Raw genomic sequence first — 19,458 nt, forward strand, 5'->3', positions numbered from 1 at the left:
TCAGGGCAATCATCTGGTTGACCTTAACCCCCGATATAGCGATTTTGGGCAAGAGGCTGGGACCTCAGGTGTAATGGCTGCAGGTCTGGATAGTAGTCAAGGATAAGCCAGATGTCAGCAACAGGGGGTCTTGGGTTGCAGTACAAATAGATGGGATGGGTAGCATAGTCAGAGAGGAAGCCAGAAGTCAGCAACGGGAAGTCTCAGTTTGTAGCACAGAGGGAAGAGGCGGGTAGTGTAGTCAGTGAGGAAGCCAGAAACGGGAGGTCTCGATTTGCAGTACAAATAGATGAGGTGGGTAGTGTAGTCAGAGAGGAAACCAGAAGTCAGCAACGGGAGATCTCGATTTGCAGTACAAATAGATGAGGTGGGTAGCGTAGTCAGAGAGGAAGCCAGAAGTCAGCAACGGGAAGTCTCGGTAGTGAGAGCCACTGATTGGAGAGCAGGAGGTCCCCTGGTTCGATTCCTGGCACCCGCATTCTCAAAAGGGGTTGTGCATCTTAAACAGATGCCAAAACATTAGTGGCTTAAGCAAAGGGTTGAATTGGCCCTCCAGCATACCAAGGAAGACCACAAAAGACAATACCATTTGGAGGGGACGTTTGTGCTAATCACTTGCTACTAGGCTCTATTTCTTATGGGATAGTTCAAAACTAACCCAGTACTTGTTGCATTAGCTTCAAAATAGAAGTGACTGCGCTTGCACACATCTGGATTCAATGAAAAGAGTTCCACTCTCCATTGATTATAAAGGTAAAGAGGTCAGCTGGCAACTGCATTAAATCACTGAACGGAATCTCAATATAAAGGGATCACAAAGGGGGGGGGCTTTATGGTATATGCTATGGATAGGAATACCCCTTTAAGGGTCATGTTAAAGGGCGTGGAATAGGAGACATATATTAGGCCCTACTGTCCACGGTGGCAAAACTGGACACCTTAATGGGGAAGGTGGTACATTTACGTTTTTGCTATGGTGATCCATGTTTTCTAAGTATACCACTGCTGTCTTTTTAGTAACATTGGAAAGGAATTAACATGAAGAGTTGATCAAGAGCGTCTTCACCTGAAATACAGTAGCTTCACCAGATAATGGAATGTACAGATGGGAGAACGTTATTAATAGTTATACTGCGGTATATAAAAGTTGGAGATCTACTGAGGTTTTCCTCCTTTGATGCTCTTTGCAACAAAACCTCATTTAATAGCATTGGCAGGAGCACTTGACAAGAGACAAAGGTTTATATTGTGTGTCAGTAGATCTATCCTGCAAACAACACTAAGCAGACGCTCAGGGATAGACGGCTCTGTCATGTCAGAACTAAGGCAGCAGAAGGCTGCCAGAGACTTGACATTTAAATAGAAAATCCTTTCCACCTAAATGAAAGTGCATTCGCTTGTCCTCCATTCTCTTGTGTATCAGTGAACCTACTTAATAGGGTTTACGACTAATAACAGGTTGTATTAAATTGTGTCAGGACATATTAACCCTTTGCAATTTAATTTTGGATTCAGTGTTTCCTAGGGGGCTTTCTCTTTCTGCCATTTCACAATGGACCCATCTGCTGGCTAGAGCCAGTACTGCGCTATGTGACATGCTGGAGAGGCCCCCAACAACAGAGAGGCTGGCAATATACAGTAAGAATACCCTGCCAGACGTCTTCCGACATCGGAGCTGTACAGCCTTCAATCAGAATGTCTTCAGACGTCAGACAGTGGATTGGAAAGGGTTAAGTGCTCACGTATATACAGGTTTTGCTGCAGTCTTAAAAAAAAGAATTTCCACCCAAAAGATAAAATTGACCTCTTGACCAAATTAGAAGTGGCTGACATTTTAGAAAAAAGTGACAACAGTAGGTGCAGCCCTATTAGTTGTTCCTCTTGTGAAAAATGATCTCTCGTGTGAACGTTAACCATTTCCAAACTATAGAACAGTAATTTCCAACTACCGCGTTTTCCTGAAAATAAGACCCTGTCATATATTAAATTTTGCCCCAAAAGAGGCACAGGGTCTTATTTTCAGGGGATGTCTTATCATACTTACCTAGCAGCCGCCGTACAGGGTCCCTCTCGCTGGTCTCTGGTGCTCTTGCTTTAGTCCTCAGCTGCCAATAGAAGATCGCTTCCTGGTAACATGGTATGTAAACCCCGCCTCCAGGAAGCAATGGCTCTGATTGGTTCTTTGAGCGCTGCATTGATTGGCTGAGCCATGGCGTTTGAGAACCAATCAGAGGCATCTCATGGGTTCATAGAGCGCTGCATTGATTATCTCAGCTCATTTTAGGGGTAGGTCTAATTTTTAGGGAAACACGGTAAGATTCTCCGTTACCCTGGCGATTCTTGAAACCTGGTCATGGGTTCCTCATAGGACAGTAGCAGCTAGAGCCACCACTTTTACAGCAGGGCTGACAAACATAGCTTGAACAACAATTCTAAGCCAAAATTCTTTACCCTCTTTTACATTAAAGGAGATGTCCCGAGGCAGCAAGTGGGTCTATACACTTCTGTATGGCCATAATAATGCACTTTGTAATGTACATTGTGCATTAATTATGAGCCATACAGAAGTTATAAAAAGTTTTATACTTACCTGCTCCGTTGCTGGCGTCCTCGTCTCCATGGTGCCGACTAATTTTCGCCCTCCGATGGCCAAATTAGCCGCGCTTGCGCAGTCCGGGTCTTCTCCTCTTCTCTATGGGGCTCCGTGTAGCTCCGTGTAGCTCCGCCCCGTCACGTGCCGATTCCAGCCAATCAGGAGGCTGGAATCGGCAATGGACCGCACAGAAGCCCTGCGGTCCATGAAGATAGAGGATCCCGGCGGCCATCTTCAGCAGGTGAGTATGAAGACGCCGGACCGCCGGGATTCAGGTAAGCGCTGTGCTGTTTGTTTTTTTAACCCCTGCATCGGGGTTGTCTCGCGCCGAACGGGGGGGGGGGGGGGTTTTAAAAAAAAAAAAACCCGTTTCGGCGCGGGACATCTCCTTTAAGCTTCTTTGAGGTAGAAGTGAAAGTCACGGTTCTCCAGGAGTGAAAACATTTTCTGATGTTCTTCCATAGTAATCATGTTGGGAATGAGTGGTATTGAGTATTGAAACCACCCCAGTTCTGATACAACATTCAAAAGTGCAGATGTATTCTTCTTTATCTTGACTGGTGCAGCATGCAATGCTGTAATGTGCCTTCACTATATGCGTAGCCCAGTAGTCAATAGACTACCATGGGCTATGCAAATAGTGCAAGGTGCTGAATGAATATTCTGTAAACCAAACAAACAGCTGTGGCACACTGAATATTTGTTTGACGAAGAATACATCTGTATTGTGGGTTGCTTAAAGGAATTGTCCAAAAAAGAAGAAACTGTACCCATATTCTCTGTTATGACTTATAAATCTCATAGAATCCCCTTATTGACGTTACTGCAAAAAGTGGGTCTCAATTTGGAGGACTCATGCAACCATAGGTTAAGTGGTTGTCCATTTATTTGAGTGTGCTACATGTGAATGTAGTGGCAGGTCCCTGTAGCCTTATGAAATGGGGTTGACTTGGTTGGACAACCCCTTTAACATGTGTCACGTATTTCCAATAACTGAAACTGGAACAGAGGGAGTTCATACTCTCTATAGAGTATCCAGCCCCCATGTTCCAATAGTTGGCGATGATCCAAATATAGGGAATTTACTAATGTGATCTTCTTAATTGACCTCCATAAATGTCATCTTTTTACTTGGCTTTCATCAATGTCATCTTCTGACTTAGTCTCCATCGCTGTGATCTGATCTAATCTCCATCAATGTGATCTTCTTACTTGGTCTCCATGAATGTGATCTTTTGATTTGGACTACATCACTAGGATCTGATGTGGTGTCCATCACTGTGATCTTCTGAGTTGGTCTCAATCACTGTCATCTTCTAACTTTTTTTTCCCCAATTATGTGTCCTTGGTCTTCATCACCATGATCTTGTTATCTGGTCTCAATCAGTGTGATTTCAGATTTTTTTTCTCCATCTATGTGATCTTCTGATTTGGTCTTCATCAACGTGATTTACTGTCTTGGTCTTCAATTCATCCATGTGATCTTCTAACTTGCTCTCTATCAATGTAAACTTTTAATAGGTCTCCATCCATATGATCTTCTAGATTTGTCTCTATCAATGTGAACTTCTGATTTAGTCTCCATTAATGGGATCTATTATCCATGACGGGGTAGATGATTTCTCCTTTAAGGGTTTGTATGTATAAATACAAACATTTGTTCACGTTTTCCAAGTGTGTGATTGTCTTTTCCTTGCAGTTCGACTAATGTAACTTCCAAGAACCTTCGGCAATAGTCATAATATTTACACTTCCGTGTCTACTCGTAATCGCTCCCATCCCAAATGGTTTGCATCCTCTCAAAATACACTAGGCCTGCATCTGTTCCTAGGGCTATGTTTAGTCTCTGAGCCTCTGTCTTACGTTAATTGTATCTTTCTAAATAGAATGTTATTCTGACTTCTCGCAGGAATGATCTGGTCCGAATGTAAAGAAATTTGGTCACAGGGGCCCAGGGAATATTTGTTTGAACTGTGGAATATCTTGGATTTCGGGATGTTGGCCATTTTTGCAGCATCATTCATTGCTAGGTTCATGGCATTTTGGCATGCCTCTCGGGCACAGAACTTTGTTGATGATGATGAGAACATCAAGGACGTGACAAGTGCTACACTACCCCCTGAAATAAAATACTACACTCTGGGTGAGTAGACCACAAATCAGTATTCTAAACCTATTTCCCTTTTTACTATCAAAGACATTGTTTTTAGAGGATCTACCATGTGTTGGTGCACCTGTTCCTATCATCACTAAGGTTTGGGACTGCATCATCTGGCTGCCTTCATATTTCATTTAATGCATGCACTTATGTATCATGAGTAACTACTGTATATCAGATGGCAAAACTGACTTGCAAAATGGGGCACATTTATTATCGGTGTTGAGCCAGAGTTTTGGTGTAAATTACACCTGTTTTAAGAAATTTACCATTGATCTGGCGGTGTTTGAGTGGAATGTGGTTTTAGATGTAAGAATTGATGTGAGATCTTGCCACAAAGATATTAGGATATGTTTACATGTAGTGGAAATGCTGCAGCTGCCGATTCTGCAGGATTTTCACATCCAAAACAGCTGGGCCTGCTGTCAGTGAAGACAGCACTGGAAGCATATAGCACTGTCCGTATTGCAGTGGCTCAGTTTGGTACTGCAGGCACAGATTCCGTTGACTTCAGTGCGAGCTATGCCCACGGTAACAAACGAGGAGGCTACAATGTTGATAGTGCTGTCTGCTTCCAGTGGTGTCTGCAATAACAGGGGACCTGGTGATCAGTTGATCAGCGGGGATCCCAAGCAACAAACCCCTGCGGATCAACTACTAATGACCTATCCTGAGGCATCAATAGTAAAGGTCCCAAAAGTATTGGACAACACCTTTTATGATGGAGTTATGGCTCACCAACATATAGTACTTGCACTCAGCCAATACCTAGCAAATTGTCCGCTACCCCCCCTTCATCTTCCACCTTCAGTTCCTCACATTCTATCAGTAGCATACATGTGTTCCTCCATTACTACCCAAAGCTTTGCCATTATTATGTTCCATCCATCATATTGACATTTATAAATAGAGATGAGCGAACGTGTTCTTAACGAACACTTACGCACCCAGACACCGGCTTATCCGAGGACTTCAGTGTCCGCGCGTAAGTATTCGGCCGGCGCCGGGCGGCGGGGGGAGGTGCGGCGGCGCGGGCGGCAGCAGCGGGGAACAGGGGGGAGCCCTCTCTCTCTCCCTCTCCCCCCCACTCCCCGCCGCACCCCCCCGCGCTGCCACGGCGACCCCCGAACTTTTTTCGCCCGAACACGGAATTGCTCGCAAAGTTCGGTGCTCGGGTGAAAAGGGGCGGAGCCGAACACGTTCGCTCATCTCTATTTATAAATTGTTTTCCTTATCATCTAATTCTCTCCCAATCTTCCCGAAATTCATCAACATTTGTATCAAATCCGTCCAGTCTATTCCTCTACATTATATATATTCATCTAGCTCATCCGTCTGCATTGTACCCTGCACACCCTCTCTTACTGTCCTTCTGTCTTCTCAAACCTTCGATTTCAGCTCAGTTGATGAAGGGATTCTAATGCCCCCTTTTATATGCTAGTTTTTAACATAATCAAATAAAGGAAACTCCAATCATCCATTCACACAAATGGGTTATATTTGCGGAGAGGTTGTGCCAAATCACCAGTGTTTTTGTATTGTCACTTCGCACCAAGCATTGTGCCCTACTTCCACAGGGCAGTTTGTGGTTGGGCAGCTATTTTCTTGACCAATTTGATTTTTCATCCCTAGTTTTGCTATGTGGTCATGATATCCATTTAAATCTATCTGGGCTTGCTCCAACATTTTCCCTCATTATTAGCTCAACCACTGATGACCTGTCCTCAGGGGAGGTCATCAACAGCAAAAGTCCAAGACAAGCCTTTTAAAGGAAGTCTGTCACCAGATTTCGGGCAACCAACAGAATACGCCGGTGGTCACCCAATGATATGAAGAGTATGACTCTACTCTCCTGATACAGGCCGGACTTTGGGTCACACGCTTTATGCACATGAGGGTAGCACTATCCACTGGGTGTTTCACCTGTGCATGCAGTCCAGTTGTATCCCTGCCCATTGCAGTAAATCCCCTTCCATTCACTACTGATGGAGACGCCACATGGGCAACGCCACTGCGCTTGCGCAGCCAGACTGACATCATGCGCATGCGCCATTATAGTCTTCATATCATTGCGCAACCACCTGTGTATTCAAGTTGGTTGCCCAAAATCTGGTGGCAGACTTCCTTTAATAATGGAGTTATGGCTGGAATCACCAGTATATAGTACTTGCACTAAATCCTCTGATCTCCATGTGCCATACGGTTACATTTTGGCCATTTTCTATGCTATTCTCCATGATGTATGTCTCCCTTTAACCGGATGGAGTGCTTAGGACTTATTATTGTGTGCAGTGAAATAAGCATCAGCATCGTTTCTTCCAGCCTCTCTTAGAGGAGCAGCAACATGAAATCGTAAAGACTTTAAAGACGCAATGTTTCTTTTGGCGGCTCTTGCTTATAAGAGGAAATAAACAGGACGTCAGTCAGTTTGGGTTTCTTTAATTTCAAAGGCAGTCAGTTTGGTTGTGACTACACCGAAATCCTTTCGGAATGCAAATAAATTATGGATAAAGGAGGTAAAATGCGATGCAGATTATGTGCTTCTAGGAGAATCCACACAGTAAGGGGTTAAATCACTGATGAATAACTCGCAGCACTAATGTTCTTCTAAGGTCCCAGTTGTCACCGTTGCAAGACCCCAACCTTTTTTTTTTTTAAATCAAAGTTCTATCAAATGTGACAAATCACAGAACACAAAAACATATTTGACAACCAATTTGGGTCTCGAGTTGAAGCTTCCCTGCGGAACATCTCCTTGAGTATCCGGAAGTCGGAAAATGTGATGTTTTGCTGCAATCAGCTGACAGCGCATTTCACCATTAGTGTCAGTTCATACATAAATCATCCCTCATTATACTGCATTTTATGTAGCAAAAAAAGTAAAAAGCATCTCGAGAGATTGATGGTGTCAGCCATTGCGAAAGCTTCAGCCATGAATTAATACGTGCAGCTGTGGGCTTCCTCCGTTTATACGGCGCCTACTTAGTACACTGCTCAATCCGGTCATAATGGGATTAGTTAATACCCCCATTTACTGCGCAGTTAACACCACCATATGCAGATCAATGAATGCAGCCATTCAGTGCTGAAATACTGCGGCCTTATTGCCACTGTTTAATATTCCATTGAGGTCACACAGAATCCAATTAATTCTGGCATTTAGTAATCAATAAATACCGCCACGTAGTGCTTAATTAATTCCTTAGTTTATCGTTCAATTACAGACACCATATAAAGTTCAGTTTATGCTGCCATTCAGTCTTCATTTAATATTCCTGCTTGGTACTCCATTAATGCCGCCATATACAGTTCAATGTTACCGCCATTCAGAGGTCGGCTCATGCAACCATACGTGCAGATAGGTAAAGTGCGTGTAAGAGGGGTACAGTTTGTTTAAGAGTTTTATAGGTTTGCATGAGTATGTGATAGAACTGTGACTTTAAGAAGGAACAGGAACAAGGAGCTATTCTTTGAGTCGAAAGGCTGGAAGAAGATTGTGTGCAGCTATGCTGTGGTGAGAGGATACTCCCCTGTTAGATACTGCAGGGAAGCAGTTACCACCCTACGGGCACGGTGTCCTCAAAAAGAGTAAGGATATAACCGAAAATAGGCATCAGAGATACTCACCGTCTCATTCTCCATCCTGGCCATGTTGGTTTATTATCCAAAAATGGATTCTCAGGGCAAAGACTTTGTTGATCCCAATATAGGGGCAGTGACTGTATAGCTAAAACTGGTCATGTAGACCCACCAGATTTATCAACCCACATATGGACTCATTTATTTGACCCAGGAATGGGACTCTTTATATTAGATTATACAGTTGTTCATTAAAGTTTGTTGTTGTGAACAAGTATGTCATGCCCACCATCAAGGTCTATTTCCAGACCTGGCTGGAAATATGGTATGGATCGAGTCTGAGCATGAATCCTTAGTAATGCCTCTGCCTACCTATTAGGATAAGGGAGCAATGGTATCCCTGAAGGAGCTGGGTCTGGCACTTCCAAACCCAGGGTCCAGTCTATTGGGTACTCGCCAAGCCAACACCTTCCCGGAACAATGGGGAAACTCCAATCCAGATGCCCAGGCCTCCTCGATTATGCACTTTTGAAATGTTGTCATACTATGCTAAACCATACTTGCATTCAATACAGTGGTTCAGTACTCAGATGATACCAATATACGGTATGATACTTAACCCTTGACAATGCAGTTTACGACCTATGTAAAACACCTCCCATTCCTTCTGCATTGGCCATTTAATCCCTCAGTTGCCATTTGTTTACATTATGTAGCAGATCAAATGATGCCAAAAAAATTCAACTCATCTTATGAAAGACAAGCCCCCATATGGCCATGTCTATAGAAAAATGTCTCTGACACCAAGGGGTTGGATCTTACCTCCATACAGATTACAGTATTTGAATAATACTACTATAGAGTGCCCACATAATACCGGCATATACAGTATTTCTACTCCAGTCCTCCCGTGACTGCAAAAGGCATTGCAGCTATACAGATTTCCTCATTGGCTTTTGATTTATCATTTAACTAATTCTCGTCATTCTTCCTTTTAGCTAGAATAAAGTGGCTGCCGTCAGATCCCCAAATCATCTCTGAGGGACTCTATGCGATTGCTGTTGTTTTGAGCTTCTCCCGGATTGCCTACATTCTACCGGCCAATGAAAGCTTTGGCCCCTTACAGATATCACTGGGAAGAACAGTGAAGGACATCTTCAAGTTCATGGTGATCTTTATCATGGTGTTCGTGGCCTTCATGATTGGAATGTTTAATCTGTATTCGTATTATCTTGGAGCCAAGCAAAATGATGCCTTCACCACGTAAGGGTTTAGCTCATTTATTATAAATCATGTACAGCTCCTTTAAGTTTTGCCCATTTATCTCATTACACTCAAAGTGCGCAAAGACTACAGCCTCTTTGAGTTAAATGGGTTGTCCAGTTTGGAGCTTTCAATGACCTGTCCCCAGGATAAGTCATCAGTGATTGACGGGAATCCATGTTCTATTGGAGGCATGTAGCTAAATGTTCATGGGCGCTGGTGCAGCAGTACAGCTTGCCCCAACCCCCTTTCATAGCTGTGGAACTTCCTGCTGCTTTGCTGTGTTTATTGTGCAACCCATTCATATACCCTTTGAATGTTGTCATCCATTTTTTCTTTTCTCCTCTATCCAGGCCCAGACCACCGTGAAGACCTCTTCCAACCACAATTAGTCTCTGCACAATCTCCTTATTCTGCCATTAACCTCAGCATCCCCCATAGTAATAGTGTCCCTCTTTTTGCCCCATACAGTAATAGTGCCCTTTTTTGCCGCACAAATTGTGCCTCCTCACAACAATAACTCGTTAATGCTGTCCACCACAATAAACAATTCTTTTATTGTGCCCCACAATAATAGTGCCCTCTATTGCGCCCCCAAAGTAATTGTGCCCCTCTTGTCCCCACAAAGTGCTTCTCTTTGCTTCCATAAAGTAATTATGTACACACAAATAGTGTCCCTCTGTGGCTCCACAAAGTAATAGTGCCTCTATGTGTCCCCTCAAAGTAATTGTGCCTACAGAAATGCTGCCCCTATATAACACCTCAGAGTAACTGTGCTTATGTCATATCTCTACAAAAACATATTGCCCCTCTCTGTTCCCGCAAAGCAATTGTGCCAATATGGGTGATAATGTAATAATGCCTTTTTGTGCTTCCCTTAAGTAACTGTTCCCCCACAATCAAATGACCACAACCCCCAAAAAAATTGCAATTACAATGGCTAAATATTGCAGATTTTCTACAACCTCGTTAAGATTTTCTTTTCTTTTTCTTTTAAGAGTTGAAGAAAGTTTTAAGACTTTATTCTGGGCTATATTTGGACTTTCGGAAGTGAAGTCAGTTGTCATCAACTACGGACACAAATTTATAGAAAATATTGGATATGTCCTATATGGGGTGTACAATGTGACTATGGTCATTGTTTTATTAAACATGTTGATTGCCATGATCAACAGCTCCTTCCAAGAGATTGAGGTAAGTGCGGCACGTGCCAATGAGTGTCCTGAAAACTGTAAGAATAAGAAGCCTAACCAATAAGAGTGGTGGTTCTAAACAGTAGGAGTAATATAAGAAGTGGTAGCAATAAAAGCAGTAATAATCGGTAAAACTCTAGTAATATCAATCCCAGTGATAGTATTTGTAGTGGAAAGGCCAATAGAAGTATTAAAATTATGTCCATTATTATTTGTGCTATCAATGGGAGTTCTTTAAGAAAACCAGGAAGTTACCTAATTTGCTTAATTTTGTAATCTACACACTTTTATGGGCCCTTTCTAATACTTCTAATACCAGTAATGCCCATAAAAGAATATGAACCATGTAATAATAAAATCAATAGTTCCCCTAAAATAGAACCAGAGTCAATGCTTATATAATATCCATCATAATTCCTATACAGGCTAAACGATAGTTCCAACGATGATGCATGAGAAGCAGGTGGGGGTGCTTTGTTCGGTGCAGTGGTTTAACCCTTTCCAATCCACTGTCTGACCTCTGAAGACATTATGATTTAATGCTGTACAGCTCCGATGTTGGAAGACGTCTGTCAGGGTTCTCTTACTGTATATTGCCAGCCTCTCTGCTGTCGGAGCCTATCCAACGTGTCACCTCATGCAGTACTGGCTTTAGCCAGCAGATAGCGCCGTTGTATAACAGCAGAAAAAGAGTAAGCCCCCTAGGAAAACCAGGATACAAATTGGATTGGAAAGGGTTAAATGGAGGCAGCACCTCTTATCCCATAAAAATAACTCTACTAGACAAACTGGTTTTATATCGCTCCATGGGAGGGTACTAGGTACTGAAACGCTTCATGACACAACATGCGTACTATTTTGTCCTTCTTAAAGTGACAGTCCTGACCTTAATCCACCCTATAAAGGAATGCCTGACGTCGTAGACATCGCTTTTCCCCGGGTCTGCACTGCTATGCCACCTTTCCTCGAACTCTCTGGTTTACAGCAGCATTACACTATAGATATCCATATCAGGGAAATCTTTGTTGAGACAAGGCTCTTCAAACTATCTCGTAACTAGACCTCTTCATGATAGTTTTCCCTACTTATTGCCGTACTTTATACACTCAAAGGATCGTGACACGACTCCCACACTGTCTCATGCACCATAGGTGACAGGAGTACATCATGAATTTCATCAGGGGAGGGGGCAGAGACTCCTCTCATAGTGCTAAACAGTACTTTTACATATGGTGCCTTGTGTCCTTCCAGGCCCCCGATCCCTACCGCTGGTCTGGTAGGGGAACGGGCCATCTCTCTATATGGCGCCTCCATGCGCCTCTCTCTCCTCGTGGCACTGCGGACTCAACACACTACAGGTACAAAGCTACATCCTCAGAATACACTCGTCTTACACTTACCTTTGTTGGAGGATACCACCACAGCCACACCAAATGTCTTTTTCTCCCCCACATCATTATCATCATTTCTGGTACGAGTAAGACTTCTACATATCTATACATAACATTGCTTACTAACTTAATCACCTATGTTGTCATATACTAACTGATGGAACCACAAAACACAGCGTCACCATCCCCACATTACAGTCTTCTCTGGGAGGGCCCGCAGTCCGAACTCTTCCAACATTGTTCCAAGTGTGTGCACAATAAACAGCCATTGGACCAGTGTTACACGTGTAGCAGCTCTGTCTATGTCCCAGCTTCTTCAGGGACCCAATCCCTCTCCTTCCACGTGGCTTCAGGGCCCCTGGTCATCAGGGCCCCTTTAGCGTCATGCCTGCACTGCTCCTTCCAGTCTGGCAACAGCTTCTGCCCCTTCAATAGTTCCTTATCTACCGAGCCCCCTCTTACTGCTACCTGTGTGACTACTATGTTGCTGTGACGCGGATGGCTTTTATATGAGGTGCCTGGGCACCCTGCACTTTCCTGAAGCTTTAGGATTGGGGATCGGGTCTAGTTGGAGTCTAGCCCCTCTCTATTCAACATCCCTATCCTTGGAGACACTTGCGCATGTTTCCACTGACATCAGGGGAACAGCACTTTTATACATAGCACCTTGCACCCTTCTAGGTCCCCGCTGCCTGCCACTGGTCTAGCAGGAGAGTGGGCCCTCTCTGCACAGCGTATCCATGCGCCTCTCTCTCTGCCTCCCCTCCTCACCTTGTCTGTGGCAGGCGGAGGGGAGCCTTGCACAGTGCTGCAGCGCTGACAACAGCGCCGCAGCACTGACAACAGCGCCGCAGCACTAGCAACAGCGCCGCAGCACTAGCAACAGCGCCTTCTTCTGATCCCTGCATCTCAGACCAGGAGCCATCAGCCGCTGGTCAGAGACGCTGTTTGCCAGTGTTCTAAGTGGGGTGAGGGACACTATTCCTCCCCCCATACATACATAATAGTGCAAGCATGGCCAGTCACAGTGCATATATAGATATATACACAAAATGCTAAGAAATTTCTAACGAAGATGGATAAAAGTGTTTCACCCAGGTGTCCAGAGAGACATATTTAGTACATATAATACCCAGGAGGTCATTACCTTATAAAGTTCCCCTAAACTTTTCTTGCTTCATTAAGTTTGCACGTTAGAAAGATTATTCCAGACAAATTCCTTCCCAGATCCCCTGTCTGACATCCTTGTCTCCCCATGATGAATGTGATGTATATATATAAGTACACCTCCAATTTCCTGTCTTCTTCACCCGGAGAAGTGACAGATACATGTCCTCTAACAAACACTTTGGGGATTATTAATCAGTCCCCAGTGCAGCGAACGACACACAATGATGGCATCATTAGAAGATACGTTCTGCAGCACCAGATTGTCTCCGCACCCCCCTCAAATGAACTAAAAATAATTGGTGCCGCTCTCTAACATACACACAACGTCAGGAAAGTCACCGCTCTGCTGTGAATCAATGCCAGGAACATTTAACCAATCACTCATTGAAGTCGTTCCCGATTGTTGTGGCTCCATCAGCGTCTACATAAAACAATGCTACAAAGTAACGGCATCAATAAGCATCAGAGGATAATAAAGCGCCGCACGTGTAATGAGAACACTCAGGAGGCTGCCAAGAATGTACAAAGATGAAGAGGTGGAAGTCGATTTGTCACATAAACAGGGTCTGCACGGTGTCATACAGTAAATACAACCGTTATCAAAGGGAAGCAACACAAAACGTGTGCGGACGCCGCCGCCAAAAAATAATGCAGAAAATAAACATTTTGCCATTCGGTCTCAGAAAATAGAACAGATGTCTAGTTGTTTGAAGTTTTTTTTAAGCCATGGTTGTTGTCAGCAAAAAATAGTTCCTCTTAAAGGGAAATGCCTAAACTTTTATAAAGAAAGGTATGCTAAAGGTGCCCACCAGTGCAACCTATAGATGACTACCCTGTATGGGCTCATGCCCACGGCCGCGACGGGCTCCGCAAGCGGAATACCGCAGCGGAGTCCGTCACAGCGCCCCCCTCAAAGACCCCGTACTCACCTCCCAGATCTGCTGTGCGAGTCCCGCATGACGCGACGGCTCGCATGCACAGTACAGCGCATGACGCGCCGGCAGTGTCATATGACGCGGCTGGCAGTGGGCGGGGAAGTGTATTCACACTATGCTTCCGCTGTGCTATAGCGGAAGTATAGCATGACGGCCGGCTTCCATTGACTACAATGGAAGCCGGACGCACGTATTTCTTCGGCAAATAGGACGTGCCACGGGTTATTTCACCTAATAGCTGCGGTGTAACGCCCCGGATTTCCGCCCTAAGTCAGTGTCAGACCCTGTAAAGGAAATGCGACATGAGAATATAACTTTATAATAAATTAGGTTTTACAGTTAAACTTATTTCTCAAAAAATGTTTACATGTCACTATAGATAGAATACATACTGGTCACTAAGCCTAATAATAGTCTGACACTGTTCTGTAGGGAAGACTTCTCCCCAGTCATCTCATCATCACAGGCAGGATTACACTGAGAAGTAACTCATAGGATAGATGGATAGATATGAGATGGTTAGAAGATAAATATGTGATAGATAGATAGATAGATAGATAGATAGATAGATAGATAGATAGATAGATAGATAGATAGATAGATAGATAGATATGAGATAGATAGATAGATAGATAGATAGATAGATAGATAGATAGATAGATAGATAGATAGATATGAGATAGATAGATAGATATGAGATAGATAGATAGATATGAGATAGATAGATAGATATGAGATAGATAGATAGATAGATATGAGATAGATAGATATAAGATAGATTGGAGATAGATAGATAGATATAAGATAGATAGATAGATAGATAGATAGATAGATAGATAGATAGATAGATAGATAGATAGATATGAGATAGATAGATAGATAGATATGAGATAGATATAAGATAGATTGGAGATAGATAGATAGATATGAGATAGATAGATAGATAGATATGAGATAGATAGATAGATAGATAGATAGATAGATAGATAGATAGATAGATAGATAGATATGAGATAGATAGATAGATAGATAGATATGAGATAGATAGATAGATAGATAGATAGATAGATAGATAGATATGAGATAGATAGATAGATATGAGATAGATAGATAGATAGATAGATAGATAGATAGATAGATAGATAGATAGATATGAGATAGATAGATATAAGATAGATTGGAGATAGATAGATAGATATAAGATAGATAGATAGATAGATATGAGATAGATAGATAGATAGATAGATAGATAGATAGATAGATAGATAGATAGATATGAGATAGATATAAGATAGATTGGAGATAGATAGATAGATATGAGATAGATAGATAGATAGATATGAGATAGATAGATAGATAGATATGAGATAGATAGAAGATAGATAGATAGATAGATAGATAGATATGAGATAGATAGATAGATAGATAGATATGAGATAGATAGATAGATATGAGATAGATAGATAGATAGATATGAGATAGATAGATAGATAGATAGATAGATAGATAGATAGATAGATAGATAGATAGATAGATATGAGATAGATAGATATAAGATAGATTGGAGATAGATAGATAGATATGAGATAGATAGATATAAGATAGATTGGAGATAGATAGATAGATATGAGATAGATAGATAGATAGATAGATATGAGATAGATAGATAGATAGATAGATAGATAGATATGAGATAGATAGATAGATATGAGATAGATAGATATGAGATAGATAGATATGAGATAGATAGATAGATATGAGATAGATAGATAGATAGATAGATAGATATGAGATAGATAGATAGATAGATAGATAGATAGATAGATAGATATGAGATAGATAGATAGATAGACATAGATAGATAGATAGACATAGATATATATGAGACGGATAGCTATAAGATGGATAGATAGATAGATAGATAGATGGATAGATAGATAGATAGAGAGATAGATAGATATGAGATAGATAGATAGATATGAGATAGATAGATATGAGATAGATAGATAGATAGATAGATAGATAGATAGATAGATAGATAGATAGATAGATAGATAGATAGATGGATAGATAGATAGATAGATAGATAGATAGATAGATAGATAGATAGATATGAGACGGATAGCTATAAGATAGATAGATGTGAAATAGACGGATAGATATGAGATAGACGGATAGATATGAGATAGACGGATAGATATGGGATAGATGGATAGATATGAGATTGATAGATATGAGATGGATAGATATTAGATAGGATAGGTACATAGATATGAGATAGATAGACAGACAGATAGATATGAGATATACATAGATAGATAGATATGAGACGATAGCTATAAGATGGATAGATAGATAGATATGCTATAGATGGATAGATATGAGATGGATGGATAGATATGAGATGGATGGATAGATATTAGATTGTCAGATATGAGACGGATAGATATTAGATGGATGGATTGATATGAGACAGATGGATAGATAGAGTTCTATCAAAACCTTGACAGATGGAGGACCTCCAATTGGATAGAACTGAAACTCCCAGCATGCCCTGGCAGATGCAGACCAATGGCATGCTGAGATTTGTAGAATTGGTAAACAGAAAACAAAATATGATACAAAACGACTACAAGAACAGAGGTGTCGCCCCCAGAAACCAATCAGATGCCAACTTTCATCCTGAAGTGATGGGTAAGACATGATAGCACAGTTGTGATTGGTCGCCATTGGCAGTAGCATTGTTCTTTGCATTAGTTTTCACACTATATATGAGCATCCTTGTATTAACAGTCTCACTTACATTATATGTTTACTTTTTACAGGATGACTCTGATGTGGAGTGGAAATTTGCCAGGGCCAAGCTTTGGTTTTCGTACTTTGAGGAGGGAAGGACTCTTCCAGTGCCATTCAACTTGGTTCCAAGTCCTAAATCTTTTGCTTACATTGCGCTGAAAATAAAATCGTTCCTTCCTAGAATATTTTCCTGCCACTCAAAAGGTTTACAGGAGGACTCCGAGATGAACAAGGTATATATTTATATATATAGGGGGATTTCTCATACCTGTTTTAATCGGTGATGTTTTATATATCATTTTTGTCCATTCTGTACAAATAAATTGTTACTGTTGGGGGGTGGGGGGGTGCCTGCGGTTGGACCACTATTGATCAGCTAGTTATCTCCTAATCTGCAGATAGGAAATTAATTAATGTCACTGAAATACTTCTTTAACATTTGGGTGCCAGGAGGACCTTATAAAGGCCACTCTGTCTTGGCAAGGGTATTTAAAGAGAACATATCATTAGAATATGACCTATTGTATAAATCAAGTTTTTGCAGCCTTCTCTGACAGCAGTGCGGCGTCCGAGCAGGGGCAGGCCATTGCAGGGAAGTCCATGGGAAAAAACGAGGTGGATGTCACAGGTGGCTCTGCGATCCCTCTCGTTTGGGGCTAAAAATGGCTTAGCTCGGACCTGCGCAGTGAAAATTGTAGGGTAACAGCAATAATTGTTCATAAACTGTATCACGTGACGCCAGTACCTTTGGGAAGGGGGGGGGGGGGACGACTTTGGTTGTTGGTATGGAAATAACTGAGACAAATCCACTTAACTTTGGTGGTAAACCAAATGTACACAGTTTACTCAACACAACTTGAATTTTACAGTTTGCAGACTTAGTTAGCATTGACTTTAACTCTGCCCCAAGAGTAGAATACCCCACACAATTTTCTTCAACACTATCTCCCGCTTAAGGTTACTGAGGAGGAATCCCACCAGTCTAAGTTATCTGGGGTTTTTTCTTAAACAGATTATTTAGTGGAAAAATGGACAGCTTCCATCCGTGCTCGGATCCACGGGAAAGCAGGAGATTTTTTTTAAAAAGTATGGCGCATGCGCGCAACGTGCCATCCAGCGTGCTGAGCGCATCCGCCGTGCAGAAGAAAGTAGATCCGGCCGCGATGGAGAAGACCTGCATGGCAGCTGGACAGGTGAATAAATGTCTTTTTAGGCCTCATGGCTGAAGGCACAGGTGGAATTGTGAACCGAGAGCAAGGCAGGTGGTTTGGTCTCCGCAACCAGAAAGGACGCACACGGGGTGGTCAAGTTAAGAAAAATGTATTTACTACAGGTTAATAAAGGCAAGTTAATGGTAAAAGAACAGGAATAAGGACAAGCAAAATACACAGTATAGTTGGAACAATTCAAGTTAGATTTCACAATATATTCCATGTTTACTATGTCCACCTCTACAGCACGGACACTGAAAGAACAATAGTCCCAAAACTATCCCTAACTGACCCTAACTTCACATTTGGGTGTGCACCCCTCTTACCGGTGGTCCGGGTGGACTGCTTACAGTGTGTAGAAGCACGCCTTGGGGCCCGATGTCGTCCCTTTCTTGTATAGCGAAGCGTCCTCTCCTCACAGTTATCACAACATCCGAGGCAATAAGATCCTTCTCAGCAGGCAGGAAAACAAAATGGATGAAATGGGATCCAACAGCCAGTAGCTCAGCACACCGACAGTCCTGCAGAATCCATACACCGCGGTGTGATATAAGCCGGGGTTGTGCAGTTACCGTCCGGTACTCAACAGCACTGCCAGTCTTTAGCTTTGGTGGCAATGTCCACAGCCACAATGTCAGTATTACTGGTTAGCCACTGGGCACAGTCCTTTCAGCATGGCTCCACTGAACATACTGTCTCTTTACACTCTGTCTGCCTCTGGACTGAATTACACACAGGTTAGCTGCACAGGAAAGTCCTATAAGATCCCCACACACTCTCCATGCAGCACAGACACTTGGTTCTCTCTCTGCAAAGATGGCTGCTGCTCTCTCTGTGTCGTCACATCCTGCTTCCTTCTCATACTGGGTCTGCAGACAGGCAGGCTGACCTCATAGGGGTGTGTCCCTCCAGCATCACATTCCCAGTGCAGGGGCTGCTGACCAGAATCACAGAAACACATATACACTCAATTCTAACACAGTATAAACAAATGAAACTTGGCACATCATTGGGCTGTATATTAGGACAAGTATATGCACAGAAGCAGCACTCCTATTGCCATAAGGCTGGGACACAGTCTGTATATTACAGAATCCACTGCGGGATTTCCCGCACTTTCCTCTCACTTCCTGCCTTGCCCTGTTCACTTTCCCGGCCTTCCTTCAACT

General features: G+C 42.5%; 1 protein-coding gene across 1 annotated transcript in view; it reads left to right on the top strand.

The window, feature by feature from the left end:
* The window catches only part of TRPC6 (transient receptor potential cation channel subfamily C member 6), a 175,272-nt gene that overhangs the window by 124,131 nt on the left and 31,683 nt on the right, over positions 1 to 19,458 (top strand). Inside the window, exons 6-9 of the mRNA XM_066586559.1 lie at positions 4,503 to 4,736; positions 9,329 to 9,593; positions 10,592 to 10,787; positions 17,108 to 17,311. Coding sequence (XP_066442656.1) covers positions 4,503 to 4,736; positions 9,329 to 9,593; positions 10,592 to 10,787; positions 17,108 to 17,311 — 899 coding nt within the window. The remainder of the gene's footprint in view (positions 1 to 4,502; positions 4,737 to 9,328; positions 9,594 to 10,591; positions 10,788 to 17,107; positions 17,312 to 19,458) is intronic.

The sequence above is a fragment of the Eleutherodactylus coqui genome, chromosome 1, assembly GCF_035609145.1.
Source record: "Eleutherodactylus coqui strain aEleCoq1 chromosome 1, aEleCoq1.hap1, whole genome shotgun sequence".
In the NCBI taxonomy this organism is placed as follows: domain Eukaryota; kingdom Metazoa; phylum Chordata; class Amphibia; order Anura; family Eleutherodactylidae; genus Eleutherodactylus; species Eleutherodactylus coqui.